Here is a 17,054-nt window from a genome sequence, read left to right as displayed (position 1 = left end):
GGCCGGGGCTGGAGGGGTCGTGTGTGTGCGTGTGTGTGTGTGTGTGTGTGTGTGTGTGTGTGTGTGTGTGTGTGTGCGTGTGTGTAGGGAGGGTCCCCACCTCAAACGCTGAAGTCGCCGGGCGGCTGGGTCCGCACCCTGACGTCCCCGCGGTGCGCAGGAGGGACGCGGCTCCGGGGAAACCGAGTCCCGCCGTCCCCGCTTCCCGCGCGAGCTCTCCCAGGTCTCCGCAAAGACTTTCAATTAACCAGTGAACTTGGCGGAGGGGGGCCTGGTCTGGATTCCCCGCTTCCCCCCGCGGGATCCTGGATTCACTAGGGCTGGGCTGGGGGACCGGCAGGGATGGTCTGCCCTGGTGTGACGGGTCCCATCTCTCCAAATATTAACTAGATGTTCAAAATAAGTAAACACAGCGGGGCTGCCCCGGTTCACTTGCTGACCCCTGGGGGAAGCCTGCCCTTCCCAAGGGGTCTCTCTGAGCCCTCCCAGCACCCACAATAGCTCCGATCGCCCTCGGGGCAGCGGAGGTGGGAGCGCGGCCCCGCAGGGGGCAGAACCGGGTCCCGAGAGCGGGGTGCCCGTGACGGATGGACAGCGGGGCCCCAGGACGCCGAGTGAGGGGAGCTCCGAGGGCTGCGGCCTCCTCGGGACCCCGTGGCTCGGGAGACAGGCGATAAGGAAGCGGGGCCCTCAGTCCCCTGCGCCCCCGCGGTAGGGAAAAGTCGCCACCAGGGGCGGGGAGCCGTGGTGCGCACCGCGGACGCGATACCCCGGGGGCAGGAAGAGGCTCCTCTACAGAAAAATCGCGAAAACTGAAGCTCCCGCACCGCGGCGGTGGAGACTGGTGGAGGCGGGGGGTGGTCGGCCCCGCGCACGCTGGGGGACACAGGGTCAGCGGAGGGTCTCCTCCGGGTCTCCGCCGGGTCCCCGCAGCGCAGCGGGCAGTCCGCGTGCGGGACTAGGGCTGCGTCTGACTCCGCCCCTCTCTCAGGCAGCGGTCAGATCCGTAGGGTCCCCCCACCCCCCGCCTCCTGGGCCCCCGGGTTCTTAGCGCCCAGCCCTGGGTGCGGCCCAACAGGGTTCCCGCGAGGAAAAAAAAAAAAAAGCTGTCCTTCCGACTCACCTGCTTCCCTCCCGCGGGCCAGAGCAGGCGCCGTCTTCAGGGGAAGGGTCCCCAAGGCCTCCCTCTGAGATCGACTGGACCCAAGTCGGCCAGAATCAAGGCCCGCCGCCATCTAGGTCGCTGGGCTTGGGGCGGCGCAGTGTCTTTCCTCTCCGCGCCCTAAGACCACTCGCAACTGGTTCTTGTTTCCCTTCAGCGGACCCTCAGGCTCATTACGGAAGACTCAAGAACCATTTCCCAAGAGATGCGGGCTTGCTGGGGAGGCCTTTCCCCCGAGTCCCGTGTGCCTGCCCCGAATCACAGCCAGCATCGTCTAGTTTTGGAAGCCGGTGCCCCAGCTAGGCCGGAGCCTCCGCAAAGCGCTTTCTGTAGCCCTGAGCTTGAGGCGCGGCCCCCTGTGCTTCAGGGTCCTTTGGGGCTTTAATGCTCCTTACTACAAGCCATTCTCACCTCCACCCTGGCTCCCCACCCCACCTGCACCACTTCTGCTGGAGCTGGCAGCTAGACTATCGGGACCTTTAGAGCCACCCCTCTAGGCAGCCCCTAGGGGTGGGGGTGCGGGTGGGGGCGCTGAGGCTGTTGTGTTGTCCGGCCCTCCCCAGGAGGCCCAGGAAAGCGCAGCTCGCTCCCACCTCTCAGGATCTCAATTCCCCTGTGGTCTAATGAGCTGTTCTTGGGAACTGAAATAAGCACTTACTCAGCAAGTGTTTCCTGGGCATACACTGTGATGGTGAACTGACCCCCAACTTCTGGTTGTTCCAGCTCCAACGATTACAAGAGTGTTAACTGGGGTAACCTTTCTGTGCCTCAGTTTCCTCCTTTATAAAATAGGGCTAATTGCATCTCCCTGGCAGGGTCGTTGTGAGGCTTCGAAGAGTCGACAAATAAATGTAAGCCACTTAGAAGCCTTTTGGCACATAGTTTTCAGTGATTATTAGCTTTGAGCAATTTTATTATCATTTTCCAAGGACTTGTCCCTGAAATCCCGTTAAGGCTGAAATTGTTGATGTCTAAAGAGGTGGTTTAGAAAAATGTTCACTTTCAGACTAAACTAAATAGCAAAAGAGGAGAGGAAGGTGGTGGAAAGTTGTGGATGACCAAAAAATAGAAAGAAAAATGTCAGAGAGAGGAGACAAAATGAACCAACGTGGAAGTAATCTAAGAGAAGCCGAGAAGATGCTGGTGGTGGGATGGGCAAGGTCAGAGGTGCCTGGCATTGTGATAAGAATATTGAGGGCAGAGCAAGTGTGGTACTCACTGGGGGAGGGGGCAGTGAATTTGGGAGCTCTTTGAATAATTTATTCCTAGGTGTTAAAGAATGAAAGAGAACCGGCCAAACTGAGAGAAATTTACTTACATATTCATCTTGAATTTACCAAAAGCTGATATCACCTGGGCCACTTCATCATTTCCCACAAAGCATCCTTTTTAGTGAAAGAGCAGATATTACTCCTTACATCTTGGGGAAATGGCCTATTTAATAAATGCTTACGGACCAGCCTACTACGTGCAAGGCACCAGAGGAAGGCCTAGGATACACAGTCCTGTTTATGCCATAGTCTTTGAGGACCGGGCTTGGTAAGGCCTGAATTCTGCAATGACACTCGCTCCATCTTCAGCCCCCGGGACAGTCATCCTTCCAAGGAGATTTCAGGAACCCAAGCATGAGGCAGGGCTGCTGCAGGGGATCAGAGAAGCAGCCCACAGTGTGTATGGCTTCAAGCCGAGTCACTGGCAATTTGCACAATTTGCACTTACAGACTATCTGATTCCATCTTTCCCACCTCCCAGAGAGGTAGAGTTCTTTCAGACTAGGAACTGGGACCGGGTGGTTTACTAATGTGCTCACCACCGACAGACAGTCGCCGGCTGATGCTAAGGCTCTGGAGGCATCTCCCCGGGTGCACGCGTAGCGGTAGGACCAGAGGACCTGGGTTATTCCCGCGGCCGCCCAGCTTCCAGGCCAACTTCGGATACGGCAGCCGCTCAGCCTGGGAGTCCCGGGCCCTCCTCTGCCCCGGACTCCCCGAGAGCCTCGCGAGCTTCTGACACCCTCGGGGACTTCGGGGATTCCTTCTCCACCCCAGAGCCGGAGAACTGCAGGTGCTGTCCACGAGGCCCCGCGAAGGCGCGCGCTCCCGTTAGGCACGGAGAGCTCCAGGTCACATTCCCCCAGCGCCGCATCTAACCCGACCTGGGTTAACCAGAACCCCGGGTTTGAGGGGTGCGGAGCGAGTTGGGGGAGGAGGAGAAAGGGGGAGCTCAGGACTCAGAAAAGGAAAAGTCACTCTGCCCCAGAATTCGGAAGACTAATGTCATCGACCCTGGGTAGCAGGGGCTGGCACCGACCCGACGACCCAGACCATGATCTGAGAAGGGACTTGGGCCGCGGCGCACTGGAAAGAGGGAGGCGGGGCCGCCAGGGGCTTTGCGACGTTTAGCTTTCATCTTGGGGAGGTGGTGCAGACGCTTCCCATTGGGGTCCATCCTTCAAAGTAGCTGTACTGTTGGGGTGTCGCACAGACAGCTGAGCCTTAGGCCCCGAACACCCAGAACGGCGCACACTCGCGCGCGCCCTTCAGCGCCAGGGGAGAGGCGGCTCTGCTCGGGGACCCCGCAGCGTCGGCAATGGGGACACGGAGTCCTGGAAAGTACGCAGCGTCCGCTGAAGCGCAGCGCCCCCAGGAGGATCCAGGAGGGAGCCCCGGCTCCGCGCGCTCGTCCGCTTTCCTGCGCCCACCGGGTCCGACGCCGCAGTCCCACCCCACCCCCATTCACGCTCACACCTTCCTCCCCCACCGCAGCCCTGAGCGCGCTTAGCTAGCCAAACCAAATCAAGAAAATCTTTTATTTTCCTCTCAAATACTTTGAAGCTACTTATACCAACAATTCTTCAAACTATTTCCCCGCCTGCCCCGCCTCCCAGTGGTCGTCTGGGGTTGCCAGGCTGCCCGGGAGCGGCCGCATCGGGCGCTTTGGGTCCTGCGAACCCGGAGGCTCCGGCGCCCCGGGGGGGGGGGGGTGGCCAGCCCGGGCCGCGTCTCCCCCTCCCGCAGCAGGGCTGGGGGGGCCTGTGGGGGTCAGGGGTGACCAAGGGGCCTCTGCCGGCCTGAGGGACAGTCCTCCCGGGTGAGTCAGGTGCAGACTCGCCCCCAAGACCCAAGCCTGGCTGCAGCTTCGGGCTGCCCAGGGAAGGAGTGGCCGAGTCAGGGGGGCCCAGGGAGAACCTTGCGGCTCAGGGTCGCCCCCAGGACGGCTGTCGGGCCCGATTTGGTCCCCGGTCCCCTAGAGGGCCTGCCACGGCTTCCCGATGGCCTGGATGTGCTCCTTGGCCTTCAGGCGCAGCGCCGCGATGCTGCTGTTGCGCGGGTCCGCCTCGTCCAGCGGGAACTTGTCCCCGAAGCCGGGCGCGCAGGGGTAGGCGGGCGGGGGCGGCGGCGGGGGCGGCGCGAGGGGCTGCAGGCCGGCCCCCGGCGGCGAGTTCAGGAAAGGCGGCGGCGGCGTGTAGCTGGCGGGCAGGCCCTGCGCCGGCGGCCCGAAGCCCGGCAGGCTCTGCAGCGCCGTGGCGCCCCCGCCCGGCAGCGGCGGCCCGAGCCACGACTCCAGCGGCAGGGCGCCCCCCGCCGGCCCCCCGCCGCCGCCCGGGCCCGCCCCGAGGGGCGCCAGAGCGGCCGCGGGCGGGGAGCGGCTGAAGGAGAGGAGGGGCGAGTCCTGCAGCTTCACCGACGACACCTCCAGCTTCTCCTGCCGCCGCCACTTGGCCCGTCGGTTCTGGAACCACACCTGCGGGAGGCAGCACGGCGGCCGTCGAGCTGCAGCCCAGCCGGCTCAGCCCCCCCCCCCCCCCCCGTGAAACAGGCTGGACCGCCCCGCGCCCGCTTCTGTCCCCAGCGCCCCACCCGCAGCATCCTTCCTTTCGCGTCCCGGTTCCTCCTTTCTGTCTCTTTCCTGCTCTCTTGTTTTCTCTGGGTCTCTCCGGCCTTCCCACCCTTGTCCCTATTTATCTCACCCGTAACTGTGGTTTCCAAAAAAAGTGAAGTTAACCCCGGAATCAGACCAGCCCGCAGGACTTTCGCATCCAGTCTCCCCGATGTCTGTGACCTGCTGGTGGGCAGCCCCTCCTGACACTTGGTTTTAGACCCTGCTTCCTCCCTGTGGGTTCAGCTCTCAGGAGCTGGGCCTGGGCTCAGACTTTCTGTGCTTTACCGACCCTCTGTCTCGACTACAAAATACTCTTCAGCAGGGTAACTGGCACCACTGGATGCTAAAACAGCTCTTTCCAACAATTACTGGTTACCCTAACCAGCACGAACGTGAGAGCTTATTTTACCCCCAGCGTATTTCGGTTGCTGCTTTGATACGATTTTCATTTTATTTCATTGATATCCATTTAGGATTTCTGATGTTTCTTAGAAATGGCTTTCGATGATCGCAATAGTTTAAGTTTCTTATATCTACGTTTCCTTTATGGAGTTAGTTCTGACACTACCCTAAGGCGGGCTCAATGAATTCACGTATTTTTTCCTTCACACATGGGAAGCGCGTGCCAGGGTGAAGTCTCATCTCAACGATCAAACTTCCGTTATTGATGTGAGAAAAGCACAAGAAAGGGTGTATAGTTCAGGTTTCACCACAAACTACCACCCTCGGAAACAACAGAGGGGACTGGTCTAGCTTAGGGGAGTATCTGGAAAGAACTTTTGCCAAACTGGTGGCTTCAGTGTCATATTTATGAAGGGAAATGGGGGGATAGATGCAACTTCAGATGGGGGAAAGCAGTTTTAGGTCAATAAGGGTGGGAGCGACACCTCCAGGAGAGCTGAGAAAAGAGCCTCCCAGCACCTGAGCAGAGCAGGGCAAGTGTGTGTAAGGCTGGGATTTGGGGGGGGAGGGGGAGGAAGAGGAAGAACAAAAATGTAAGTACCCCTGGCCCCTTCCCACAAAATATTCATTTACATACATATCTGAGGCCCCAATTTCCCCAGAAATAGGAGATAACTGCCAGTAACCAAGAAAAGAGAAACACTGGCCCCTGGCCCCTCTGCTTCTCTGCATGTCCCACTCCGTCCCCCCAAATATCAGCTATGGTCTTCAGATCCAGTATCCGCAGTGGGAGCGCTAAAGACAGGGATAGTCAGCCCTTAGACTGCTGCTCTCAACACAGCTGGGGACCCTGCTTAGCACCCCACCCCCATCTGACTACATCCTAGCCCGGCATTAAGCGCCCACCATATGCTGGGCACTGTGCTGGCCCTGTGGTCACGGAGAAGTCACAGACACTTAAGAAGCTCACAACCTTGAGGACAAGCCAAAGATCTGAACAAGTAAAGAGGGAGGAAGGGGGGGGGCAGAGGTGGCCTCAGGTATGAAGGCAGCCCCTGAACTGGCTGTGCCTCCATCCTGCAGGGGCCCTGGGAGGCTTGGCCTCCCTTCTTCCTTCACCTTTCTCCAGCGTGCTTTTCCTCTCCCTGTGCCAGCTCCCTCCCTGAACAGCAGGTGCTAATATGCCCACCCTTCAATGAAACCATTGCAGCTTGACCGCCTCAGTTGAGGAGAAATTGAACTGTCCTTGCCGGTGAATCCCGAGTCACATTAGGGAGCTATGTTTTAAAACCGTGACATTTACTCATTACTTTAAACCCTCAAACTGAGCGGAAGAGACAAAGGCAAGAGCCTGTCCCCTTTTGTTTTTAAGACAAAGCTAAAAGCCCCCCCAAAATCTGAGTGTCTCACTTCCTGGAAACCTACACACAAAAATCCCACCTTACCTCCCCTGCCTTGCAGATGCACTGAAATTTGTTCCCAGCGACTCCCTTTCGGGCCTCTGTAAACTCTCCCAATTTGGAAATCCTCCCAGATTTTTCACAGATGACTGGCAAATATTTAAGGCTTTCAAATATTTTAATGATCAGGGATTAAAGATAATTCAGCTTTAATTAAAGCGAAAACCCCTTTACGACAAAAAGAAAGGCCTCTCTGCAGCAGGGGGAAATTTGGTTGGATGCGCACCAAAGAAGCAAAAGTCGGTTCCTTAAATAAATCCAGGGAAAGTTTCAACTGCCAGGCCCCAGACCCCTCTCAGGAAGACAGCGGTTTCCTTTTAAACAGGGTACCCGCACTAGTGACTAGGGTGGCATTTGGGGCCCCCATCCAGTGACCCTCAACGCTGCCTACATCCCCTCTCTACTCAAGCCTCCCCCCCCCCCCCCCCACACACACCCTCTGGCTGCGAACAGTGAGCCGGTCCCAAGCCCTCTCTTTAGCTCAGGAGAGGGAGACCCCAAAGGGGAGATGCGACTGCAAACTGGAACCAGGTGTCCGAAGGACGGTGCTGGGGCACATGGAAGAAGGTCTGTGACGCGCCCTCGGGGCTCTGGGCCGACGGGGAAAGTGGCCTCATAACTGCGTGGCCTCGCGGGGATTCAAGGGAGCCCTGGCTGCGGCTCGGGCTCGGGCTCGGCCCTCCCGGGGACGGATCTGGGCGCTTTACCTGGACCCGGACCTCGGGCAGGTTGACCTTGCCCGCCAGCTCCTCGCGGCTGTACACGTCGGGGTAGTGGGACTTCTCGAACGCTCGCTCCAGCTCGTGCAGCTGGTACGTGGTGAAGGTCGTGCGGTTCCGCCGATGCTTCTTCTTGGGCGGCTCCTCCTCTGACGGCTTCGCGTCGCCCGCGGCGGGTCCGACGGGCAGCCCCGGGCTCGGCCGCGCCTCCCCGGGCTCCTTAGAGCAGTAGGGGCGAGGGGCTGGGGCAACGCGGCCCGGGAAGGTCAGAGGCGCTTCTGGGAGTCTCCCTGGGCCCACCCCGCCCAGCCCTGGGCACTGACGGCCCGACGCGGGCTCGGAGACCGCCCGGCGGGAGGTGGGGTCCGGTGAGCGCCCCGAGGAGCCCCTAAGCTTCCTTTGGAGGTAAGTTGGAAGCTCCCCCTACACCCTCGGCACCCCAAACCACGTCCAGATGCCTTGATGAAAATTAAGGCAGGGCTCCCCCCTCTCGCCGGGTTCCTGAGCCTGGGCTCCCCGGGGCTCCAGCAGCGCGGGCGCACTCACCTTGGTGCTGGGGCGCGGGCGCGGGCGGCGAGGGCTGCGCGCCTCCCCCGGGTGCCTTAGCGCAGGCGGCCCGCGAGCCCAGCCTCCTGTCCCGCTCCTTGGCGCCCTGGGCGCCCGGCTCGGCCGGGAAGGAGCCGAGGACCCCGTCGTCCTTGGTAAACCCCAGGATGGCTTCGATGCTGTGGAGCCGCGAGGTGCTCCCGCCCGGGCTGCGGAGCAGGTGGCCGGCGAGCGAGAAGCTGCCGTCGGCCATGGCCGGGGCGCAGCCGGGCAGGTGCATGGGGAGGGCCGGGGGCGGGAGGGCGCGCGGCCGGCCGTCTCGGCTGCGCCGTCTGCTTTGGAGACGAGAGAAAAGGCTCGAAGGCGATGCTTTCTTTCCTTGTGTGCCCGTCCAACCCGATGATGGCTCCCGATCCAAGGTCAAGCTCGGCGGGCCACGCGGGCGCCGCTGCGCTCGGCCGGGGCCGCCTGGGTCGGCGCGCGAGTCCGAAGGTGCGAGTCCTGGGAGCCGGGGCCCGGGGGCTAAAGGCTGCGGGCCGGCCCCGCCCCTCCGGTGCTGGGCCCAGCCCTCCCCCCTCCCCCGCCCCGCGGCGGGCGGGTCTTTCCCTCGCCCAGACCCCAGGCGGGGGCAGCACTCGGAACCTCCGACCCCGAATCTTTCCATTCGCTCCAAACACACCCAGGGAGCAAGCGGTGGCATGTTCGACAGGTTTGGGGACCCAGGTCTTGGAGTCGGCGCCCCCAGTCTTGCTTCAGTGGGGCCGACGCCCTTGGTCTCGTCTGTGCCCCCGGACTTGCCTCCCCCCAGGGGCTCACCTACCCCTCCATCTCCGCTCATCCCCTACGCGCCTCTATCCTTACCCCGAGCGCCCGGGCCACCCTTGGAAAGGCTTCTTGGCTCCGTGGCTTTGGAAGTCAGACCACGCTTCTTTTCCGTTTGAATTTTCCCCTCTGCGTCCCCCTTTGTACCTCCAGGGGCAATCCTCTTTCGGCCCCCTAGCCCGAAGCCTCGGACTTCGAGCTTATTTTGTTTGTTTGTATCTGTTTTAACTCTTCCCAGTCCTCTCGGACTGGTGCGCGGCAGGCTCCCTGACTCCAGCGCCCGCCCGGGAGGCGGCGGGGCCCTCGGTGCCCAGCGCCCGCTGACCGCAGGTGCCCGACGGCCCAGCAGGAGGCCAGAAGGCCCAGAGTCCGGGGCGCCGCCGGGCTCAGTCCGGACGGAGACCCACTAGGGCTCCTCACTCTCTCAGGCAGTGTCCTGCGGGAACCCTCCCCACCAAGCAATTCTCCAGGCCCAGCAGGCGACCCATCCTCAGGCCCACTGGGGAAGGACCTTGAGGGGTGGGGGGAGGCCTCTAGCTCCTCTGGCGGTCACAGGCATGCATTTCTTTCCCCTTTGGGGGACCCCTCCAGGCTTTTGTGGCCCAGAAAGACTCATAGGCCAAGTGGAAAGATGATTTATTTGGGGTGGCGGGAGTGATTTTTTTTCTTTCGCATCCCTCAATTCTGTGACCGCTAGCACTTCTCAAATCTGAGGCCAGACCCCAGGCAGGAGCCCTGCCTTTGCTGAACTGAAACGCTTCCCAAAAAGCCTAGGACTTTTAGGAAAGGACTCAGTCTTAATCTTTGCAACAGGTGCCTTGATCCCACTCAGGGTCCTGCCCTCCCCTCGCTGCCCCTGTTTGTTTATTTCTTCTGCATTCAGACAAGGGTTTACTGGGCACTTTCTGGGAGCCCAGCTCTGACAGTCCAGCTCTGACATGGGCCCTGTCAGCCCCACAAAGGAAAGGAAAGGCCACTGGCCTTGAGGAGCTTAAGGTCCAGCCTGGGACACAAAAGAAGAAACAAGAGAAAAACACCTATCATGGGATCCCCCACCTTTAAGTTGACGTTAGAAGGGCATTAAAAAGGACATGTGACTAGGCCAAGGATCGTTAAATGGGCAAATGGAGGGTAGGTAATTACACAAATCGCTTTATTTTTAATACAGCCATGAAAAGGTAAGTTAAAACAGAAAGCATATGAGTTCGAAGCAATTGGAAACTGAGCTGCTGTTTCAAGTTAAATTATTTTTAATTTTAAGAAAAAGCTAAATTAATGAAAATCAATATGTGCTTTATAGTATTTGCAGACCACTGTAATTTTCAGAATCCTTTCACAGTCTTCCTGTCATCTGATCCCCACAACCCTGTGAGGTGAGCAGGACATATTTGTCCCCATTTGACAGAAGAGGAAACTGAGTCTCAGAGCCATACCGCTGCTACGTGGAGGGGTCAGGACTAGAACTCAGACCTGCTGACTCCTTGTCCACTGTTTTCCTGCTGCAGCTCATTTGTAATTATTATTGTACAGGGTGATGTTTTGAAAAGAATCAAAGCACAGCTTAGCCTAAGGCATCTTTAATTCCTCCCAGAGGCTGGGAAGCCTGGGCAGAAAGAAGTGAAGTCAGCATCCCTAGACAGAGGCCTGTGGGTGCTGGAGGCCGGGAGGACTGAAGAGGTTCCCACCACAGTCCGGGTGAAGGAGCCGCCCTCGGGCTCTACTCAGGCTTCCTAGGCTGTCAAAGGCACTGCCCCGAAATCAGCCTGGTGGCACCCCACCAGGTCCCTCCAGGTAGCTGGGATGCTGATGCCTGGGTGACCAGGAGGCAGCCTCAGGGGTAATTAATTGGTGTTTGTGGCTTCCCTTCTGACTGAGAACGCTTTTTATGTAAACTTGCCCAATATTAAACTGATCTCTATAATCACCGTTAAACAAAGATTGGCAGCGTTTTCTTAAGCTCCTGCCCACACGCTAAGGGGCTTATGGCCTTGTTTTCCAAAGTTAATTCCCTCTGGAACTGCCCAGCTCTCTCTAATAGGTCCAGGTGAGGTTAGCTTTTATTTACTGTTTATTTCAGAGTCTGGGGGGTGGGGAGCAGAAAAGGCTTCAACAGTCACTGGTGAGGGACTAGGGGGGAAACAGGGCAAAGCTGGACAAGGGGAGGCTGGGGCCTCCTTTGTGAGCAACATAAAGACCTAGTCAATACTATTGTGGGCTTGGTGGAGGGTACTCCAAGCAATCAGCCGGGGGTCATTGTTAGGGGCTAATCTACATGTGTATTTCCCAAGAACTCGATTAGGGAAGATGAATGGACCGGGCCATGTCCCTAATTCTTCTAGCACGAAGCGGCAATTTTCCAGCAGTTACGCCAGCTCATAATCAGCCCAGCTTCAGCAAAAGTAAGGAGCCTGGCTTCTGAACTCCACTCTGTTTAATTCATTAATTCATTAGGTGGATCAAAGAAAGCTCTTCCCTCCCACCCACCCCCATGGGGCCTGAAGTGAGACACAGCTAAAGCCCCTTTAAACCAGGCATGGCTCAGAGAAACATCTCCAGAAGTGAGGAGAGTGGGGTGACTGAGGCAAGGGGGTGTCTTAAGAGGGGAGGCTCTGTGTGATGTGGCTCTTTTCTCTTGGAAGCATGCAGGAGATCCCTTTTCTGGAAGTATTCTAGGTGGACCGCTTCCCCCACAGCTCTCTTGAGAGAAGAGGGTGTCTCTAGAGTTCCCTGAGCACTGGGTGGGCAGAGGGAACGGTCACACAGTGAGTTCATGCCACTTGACCACACACTCTAGGAATTTTCCCTTGAAGTGATGTTTTAGGTTTGGGCGAAAAATGGCTATTTACGAGCCTGTGGGATATCACTTCTGAAAGTATATAAAATAACTCGATGGTCTGCATGTGAACCATCCCCTTAGTAGATGTGGCTTCGTCCTGGAGTAACTCCACCTGCCTCATAGCGCACTGGAGGACCGTCACCTCCCACCAGTCCACATTCATTCGGGAAAGGCAACTAAACTTTAGTTTTAGCCAAAGCAAAATACAACTCATATAATCATTATACACACACACACACACACACACACACACACACTGAAGTTCAGCAAATGCCATTTTCTAGAGTTAAAAACAACACGTAACAGCCCCCGCTGGTGTGGCTTAATTGGTTGGAGCATTGTCCTGTGCACCAGAAGGTCTTGGGTTCAATTCCCGGTCCAGGCACATACCTAGGTTTCAGGTGGAACCCCCAGGGTGTGTACAGGAGACAACCAGTCGATGTTTCTTTCTCACATCGGTGTTTCTCTCTCCCCCTTCCTCTCTCTCTAAAATTAATAAAAATAGATAAATATGTTTAAATCTGAGTTCACGATGATACACATAACATAAAACTTAAAAAGAAGAAAATATTCATGAGGTGCTTATCAGAAATACCATTATTACAAATAGACAACTAATAATGAATATCCTTGGAGACATTTATTTTCTTTTTTTTAAATCCTCACCTGAGGATATTTTTTCCATTGCTTTTCAGAGAAAGTGGAAGGGGGAGAGAGAAAGAGAGAAAGAGAGAGAGAAACATCAATGCGAGAGACACACATTGATTGGTTGCCTCCCGCACATGACCCAAGCAGGGCCAGGGACTGAGCCTGCAACTGAGGTACGTGCCCTTGGCCGGAATCGAACCCGAGACCCTTCAGTACACAGGCCAACGCTCTAACCACTGAGCAAAACCGGTGAGGGCATTGGCAACATTTATTAAATTGGCACTAATGATAATCACACTTCCTACACACCAATTTATGAGTCCCTATGACAATCTGAGTATTCTCTAGTATTTTCAGATTAAATGGAAGCAAGTGTTGATATAAGCAGACTGCAGAAAATAATAACCCCATCATATAACTGTGGCTAAAATACACAAACCAGTGAAGAGATGGGCCTATGTGGGTATTTCTGGCTGAACCGAGAGCCGTCTCCGATGGGCTCGTGGGAACAGACATTTCATCTATCACAAGATGAGACCAGGGCAGTTGGAAGCTGCTGTGTTTCCCGGCGGTAATACCCTGTTTGAAAGACTTCCTTTTGTGTGAGCACAGGGGCCACAGCTCTCTGCAGACCAGTCAGTAATTAGCAAGAGGTCCCTCCTCCTTTGGCATTCTCATTGTTTCCCAATTACAAAATCTTGGGGACCAACATCATAAAACTAATCTCAATTTAGTTTGCTGTTATTTCAGAGAATCATGTGTTTAAGACTTGGAAGGGGGAAACTTGGTGATCATCTTGTGGGCTCTCTCACCTTCCGCCCCCACCTTTCCTGTATAGATGTGGAAGTGGGGGCCCAGAGAGGCTAAGGGATTTACCCAAGATGAAACAGAGCACCTGTGGCAGGCCTCGGGCTCCCGGCTGTACATGAGACCGCCGTGGCATTCCCGGGCCCTGCTGAGCCTTGGGATCCCACACTGGGATGTCCCATGTTGGTACCTGGAGAAAGTCTGTGTATGAACCTGGAGGAATATGTTTGTGGCACAGACACAGTGAAATTACTCCCCACTCATCTACCGACCCGATTACCACAGTCCTGCACTGGCTTTTGCTGCTGATGCCAATCCAAGCAGTCTCTACATAAGAAAAGAGAATCCCTTGGCAATAGGCTTGCCTGGCATTTTGGAGAGCAACTGATATTCCTAGCCACTGGCCGTGAGAGCTGATGGTCAGCACCTCTCCCAGCTGAGTGCAGTGATGTTGCGTTAGTTAGTAGTGAACCCCCCCCCAGTGGGGGGGATTTCCACCACAGATATTGGCAAACACTAAACGCCAGGGCATTCTCCCTCCTCCCCCAGTGAACGGTTTTTCAATATTTACTGCGTCCCATTGGAGAGTGAAGAAATCTGAAAGTATTATTATTAAAACTAACATACGATCTATTGAATAAAGAGGTGTCTGTTGTTTTGCCAAAAAAATGGAGCATTCACATCATTATCTCAGAATATGTAAATGAAAGGGAAACTTGGGTTCCTGCCAAAGAAATGGGCTTTTTTTTTGAGTAGCTAGGAGCAAAGCTATATTAAGATCATTCCGTTTTACTTGTTTTCTAATTAAACTAATTGAATTCAGAGTGTCTAGGGGAAGCACGAGAGACATTGATCTCGAGGGGATGACGGTCTTGAAGCCGGTCAATCCTCTTAGAGTGCTAAGAGGACAAATCCAGGATGTCCATTTTGCAATAGCCTTGACCCAACCCCCACCCAGACTTTGGCCATCTTCAGGATTCTTCTCTCTTATATATATATTTTAAAGTAGGGAGCCAATTCTCATTTCATTTTCACAGCCTTCTATGAGGTCCATATTATTACAATGCTTTCTTTCCCACACCACCCACATTCCATATGCTCCTTTGGCTCTATTTCTGAAATATTTCTCATATCTGGACACTCCTCTCCACCTCCACTGCTTTGTCCTATCTTGCTTGGGCGGATTACTGAATTAGCCTTCTAACTAGTCTCCTTCCTGCTACTCTTAGCTCCCTACTCTCCACTTTACACTCAGCAGCCAGATAATCTTTAAAAAATATAAATCAGATCATGCCACTCTCTGCATAAAACCCTCCAAAGGCTTACCCTTACACTTAGGTTAAGATCCAAGCTCTGTGCACTGCTCTATAAGACTTACCTCTTCCCCATTTCTTAAATAGCCTCATTGAGCACTTCTGGCCATTCTCCTGTTTGTCCCAACTTGCTCAGGACCCCTTCCTGCCTCAGGACCTTGGCACAGACTAATCTCACTGCCTGAAATGCCCGCCCCTAAATGTTTACATGATCCTTCCTGTCATTTTATTTTTCTCATAGCACCTTCCACTCTCCAAAACTATTTTATTATTATTGATTTACTTGTTTGTTACCCATTCTACCTTCACTAGAATCTAAGCTGCATGAGAATAGGAACCTGTCTGTTGGCATCCAGAGCATACATTGCACATAGTGGTGGTTGCTTTAATGAATAATTGCAAGGGACTCTATTTTACAGCTGAGGAGACAGGCTAAGTAACTTGTCTAATTTCACACAGCCGTTAATTAACACGAATGTACTTTTTTTTCACATTCTTATAGTCAGTCATCTGAATTTTTTCTACAAGATTAATTCTTTCCCAGGTGTTTGGAAAATGTCAAACTGCTTTGCTTTCCTTCCCAAATGGTTCACAGAAATCATTTAATCATTTTCAAAAGCCAGTTCTGTCTACTCCGGTCTTGTTAGCATCAGCACTGGCTGGGGTTTCTGCCACCACCTTTGATGTGAGCGTTGGTGGAGAGAGGAGTCCAATGTGCTGAGGCCCCACCTCTCTCCTCTTGGAGTGGCAAGCACCATCTGAGGGAATGCCATTCTTTTTCCAAAGTGGCTCCTGCAACTCTACTGCAGACTAATAGCTTTAGTTTATTTTTACAGTTGACAGCAACTTGATAGACATTTGCTTGTCAATTTTTATTGTACTTTCTCCTTTGACCCCTTAATCCCTAAAAATGCTGATCTTATATGTCCTGACCTAACTAATTAGCCCCCTTTAACTACCAGATGCTTTCAATACGGCTCTCAGGATGCTCCCATGAAGTGTCTTCATTCAAATGTCAGGAGCTTACCACACTTATTGCAGCATGTGCACATCATAAGTTAAAGGAATGAGCTTTAAAAAAAAATACAACTCGGAAATCTTTAAAGATTTTCTGAAATGACAAGAAAATGAGCAGCATTACCTGGTACATGTATGCCATCTTTCTATAGCTCCAGGAGTTAGACAGCATCTAAGAACAATGCTGCCAGTTTACAGATGAAGTTGTAACAACACAGTACAGTGTTCCAAGGATAGCACTACTTTAGGGCAAAGAAGCTAAACTTGGGTACATGTGGATTTGTTTTACTTATATTTCTACTTTTGGTAAGGTTTGGAATTTTTCCAAAATAAAAGGTTTTTTAAAAGGTAAAAAATTACAAGATTTCTGAATCTGAATTTAATTTGTGTATCTCCAAATTCTCCAATTCTCCAAATGTAATTTTTGTAACTCCCCAAACTGCTCTTTAAAAAAACCACAACAACTTGGAACTCTTCCTCTCCCTCTCCCTCTCTCTCTCTCTGTAGCTTATTTGTGGTGGATCGCACACACAGAGAAAAGTAACTAAAACATAAATTACAAAGTGAACAGAAAGGCAAGGTCAGCTCCATGGCTGTGGCAACACCTTTAGCAGTGTCCTGTCCTCAGTTTAATGCTATATTGTCAATCTCAAAATTATTTTTTTTTTAATTTTTAAATATTTTTTTAATTTTTTTTTTTTTTTTTTACTTTTTAAATTTATCTTTATTGTTGAGAGTATTACAGGTATCCCATTTCCCCCCCCAATTGATCCCCTCCACTTCCCTCCCACCCCCTTCCCAGGCCTTCACCCCGTTATTAACTGTGTCCATGGGTTATGCATATAACTTCTTTGGTTAATCTCTTCCCACCCTCCACCCCCTTTCCCTCTTTCCTCTGAAATATGATCGTCTGTTGCATGTGTCAATGTCTTTGGGTCTATTTAGTTCATCAGATTCTTTTGTTCATTAGCTTCTTCTTAAAGAAGACCCTTCAACTTTTCCTATAGTGCTGGCCTGGTGGTGATGAACTCCTTTAGCTTTTTCTTATCTGAGAAGCTCTTTGTCTGACCTTCAGTTCCAAATGATAGCTTTGCTGGGTAGAGCAATCTTGGTTGTAGTTCCATGTTTTTCATCACTTTGAATATTTCTTGCCACTCCTTTCTGGCCTGCAAAGTTTCTGTTGAGAAATCAGCTGACAGTCGTATGGGTGCGCCCTTGTAGGTAGGTAACTAACTGCTTTTCTCCTGCTACTTTTAAGATTCTCTCTTTGTCTTTAACCTTTGGCATTTTAATTATGATGTGTCTTGCTGTGGGCCCCTTTGGGTTCCTCTTGTTTGGGGCCCTCTGTGCTTCCTGGACTTGTAAGTCGATTTCTTTCCCCAGGTAGGGGAAGTTTTCTGTAATTATTTTTTCAAATAGGTTTTCAATTCCTTGGTCTTG

At 53.7% G+C, this 17,054-nt stretch overlaps 1 protein-coding gene across 1 annotated transcript; it reads right to left on the bottom strand.

The window, feature by feature from the left end:
* Positions 1–4,408: 4,408 nt before the first annotated feature.
* Positions 4,409–8,451, bottom strand: RAX (retina and anterior neural fold homeobox; the record flags this gene model as incomplete). The annotated part of the gene is made up of 3 exons (XM_081148683.1): positions 4,409–4,906; positions 7,614–7,867; positions 8,172–8,451. The coding sequence occupies 3 exons, from the start codon at positions 8,449–8,451 to the stop codon at positions 4,409–4,411; spliced, it is 1,032 nt and encodes a 343-aa protein (XP_081004809.1).
* Between the last annotated feature and the right edge of the window lie 8,603 nt (positions 8,452–17,054).

Source organism: Miniopterus schreibersii (assembly GCF_964146895.1).
Source record: "Miniopterus schreibersii genome assembly, chromosome: 10".
NCBI classification, from domain to species: Eukaryota; Metazoa; Chordata; class Mammalia; order Chiroptera; family Miniopteridae; genus Miniopterus; species Miniopterus schreibersii.
This window is presented reverse-complemented; position numbering and strand designations above follow the sequence as displayed.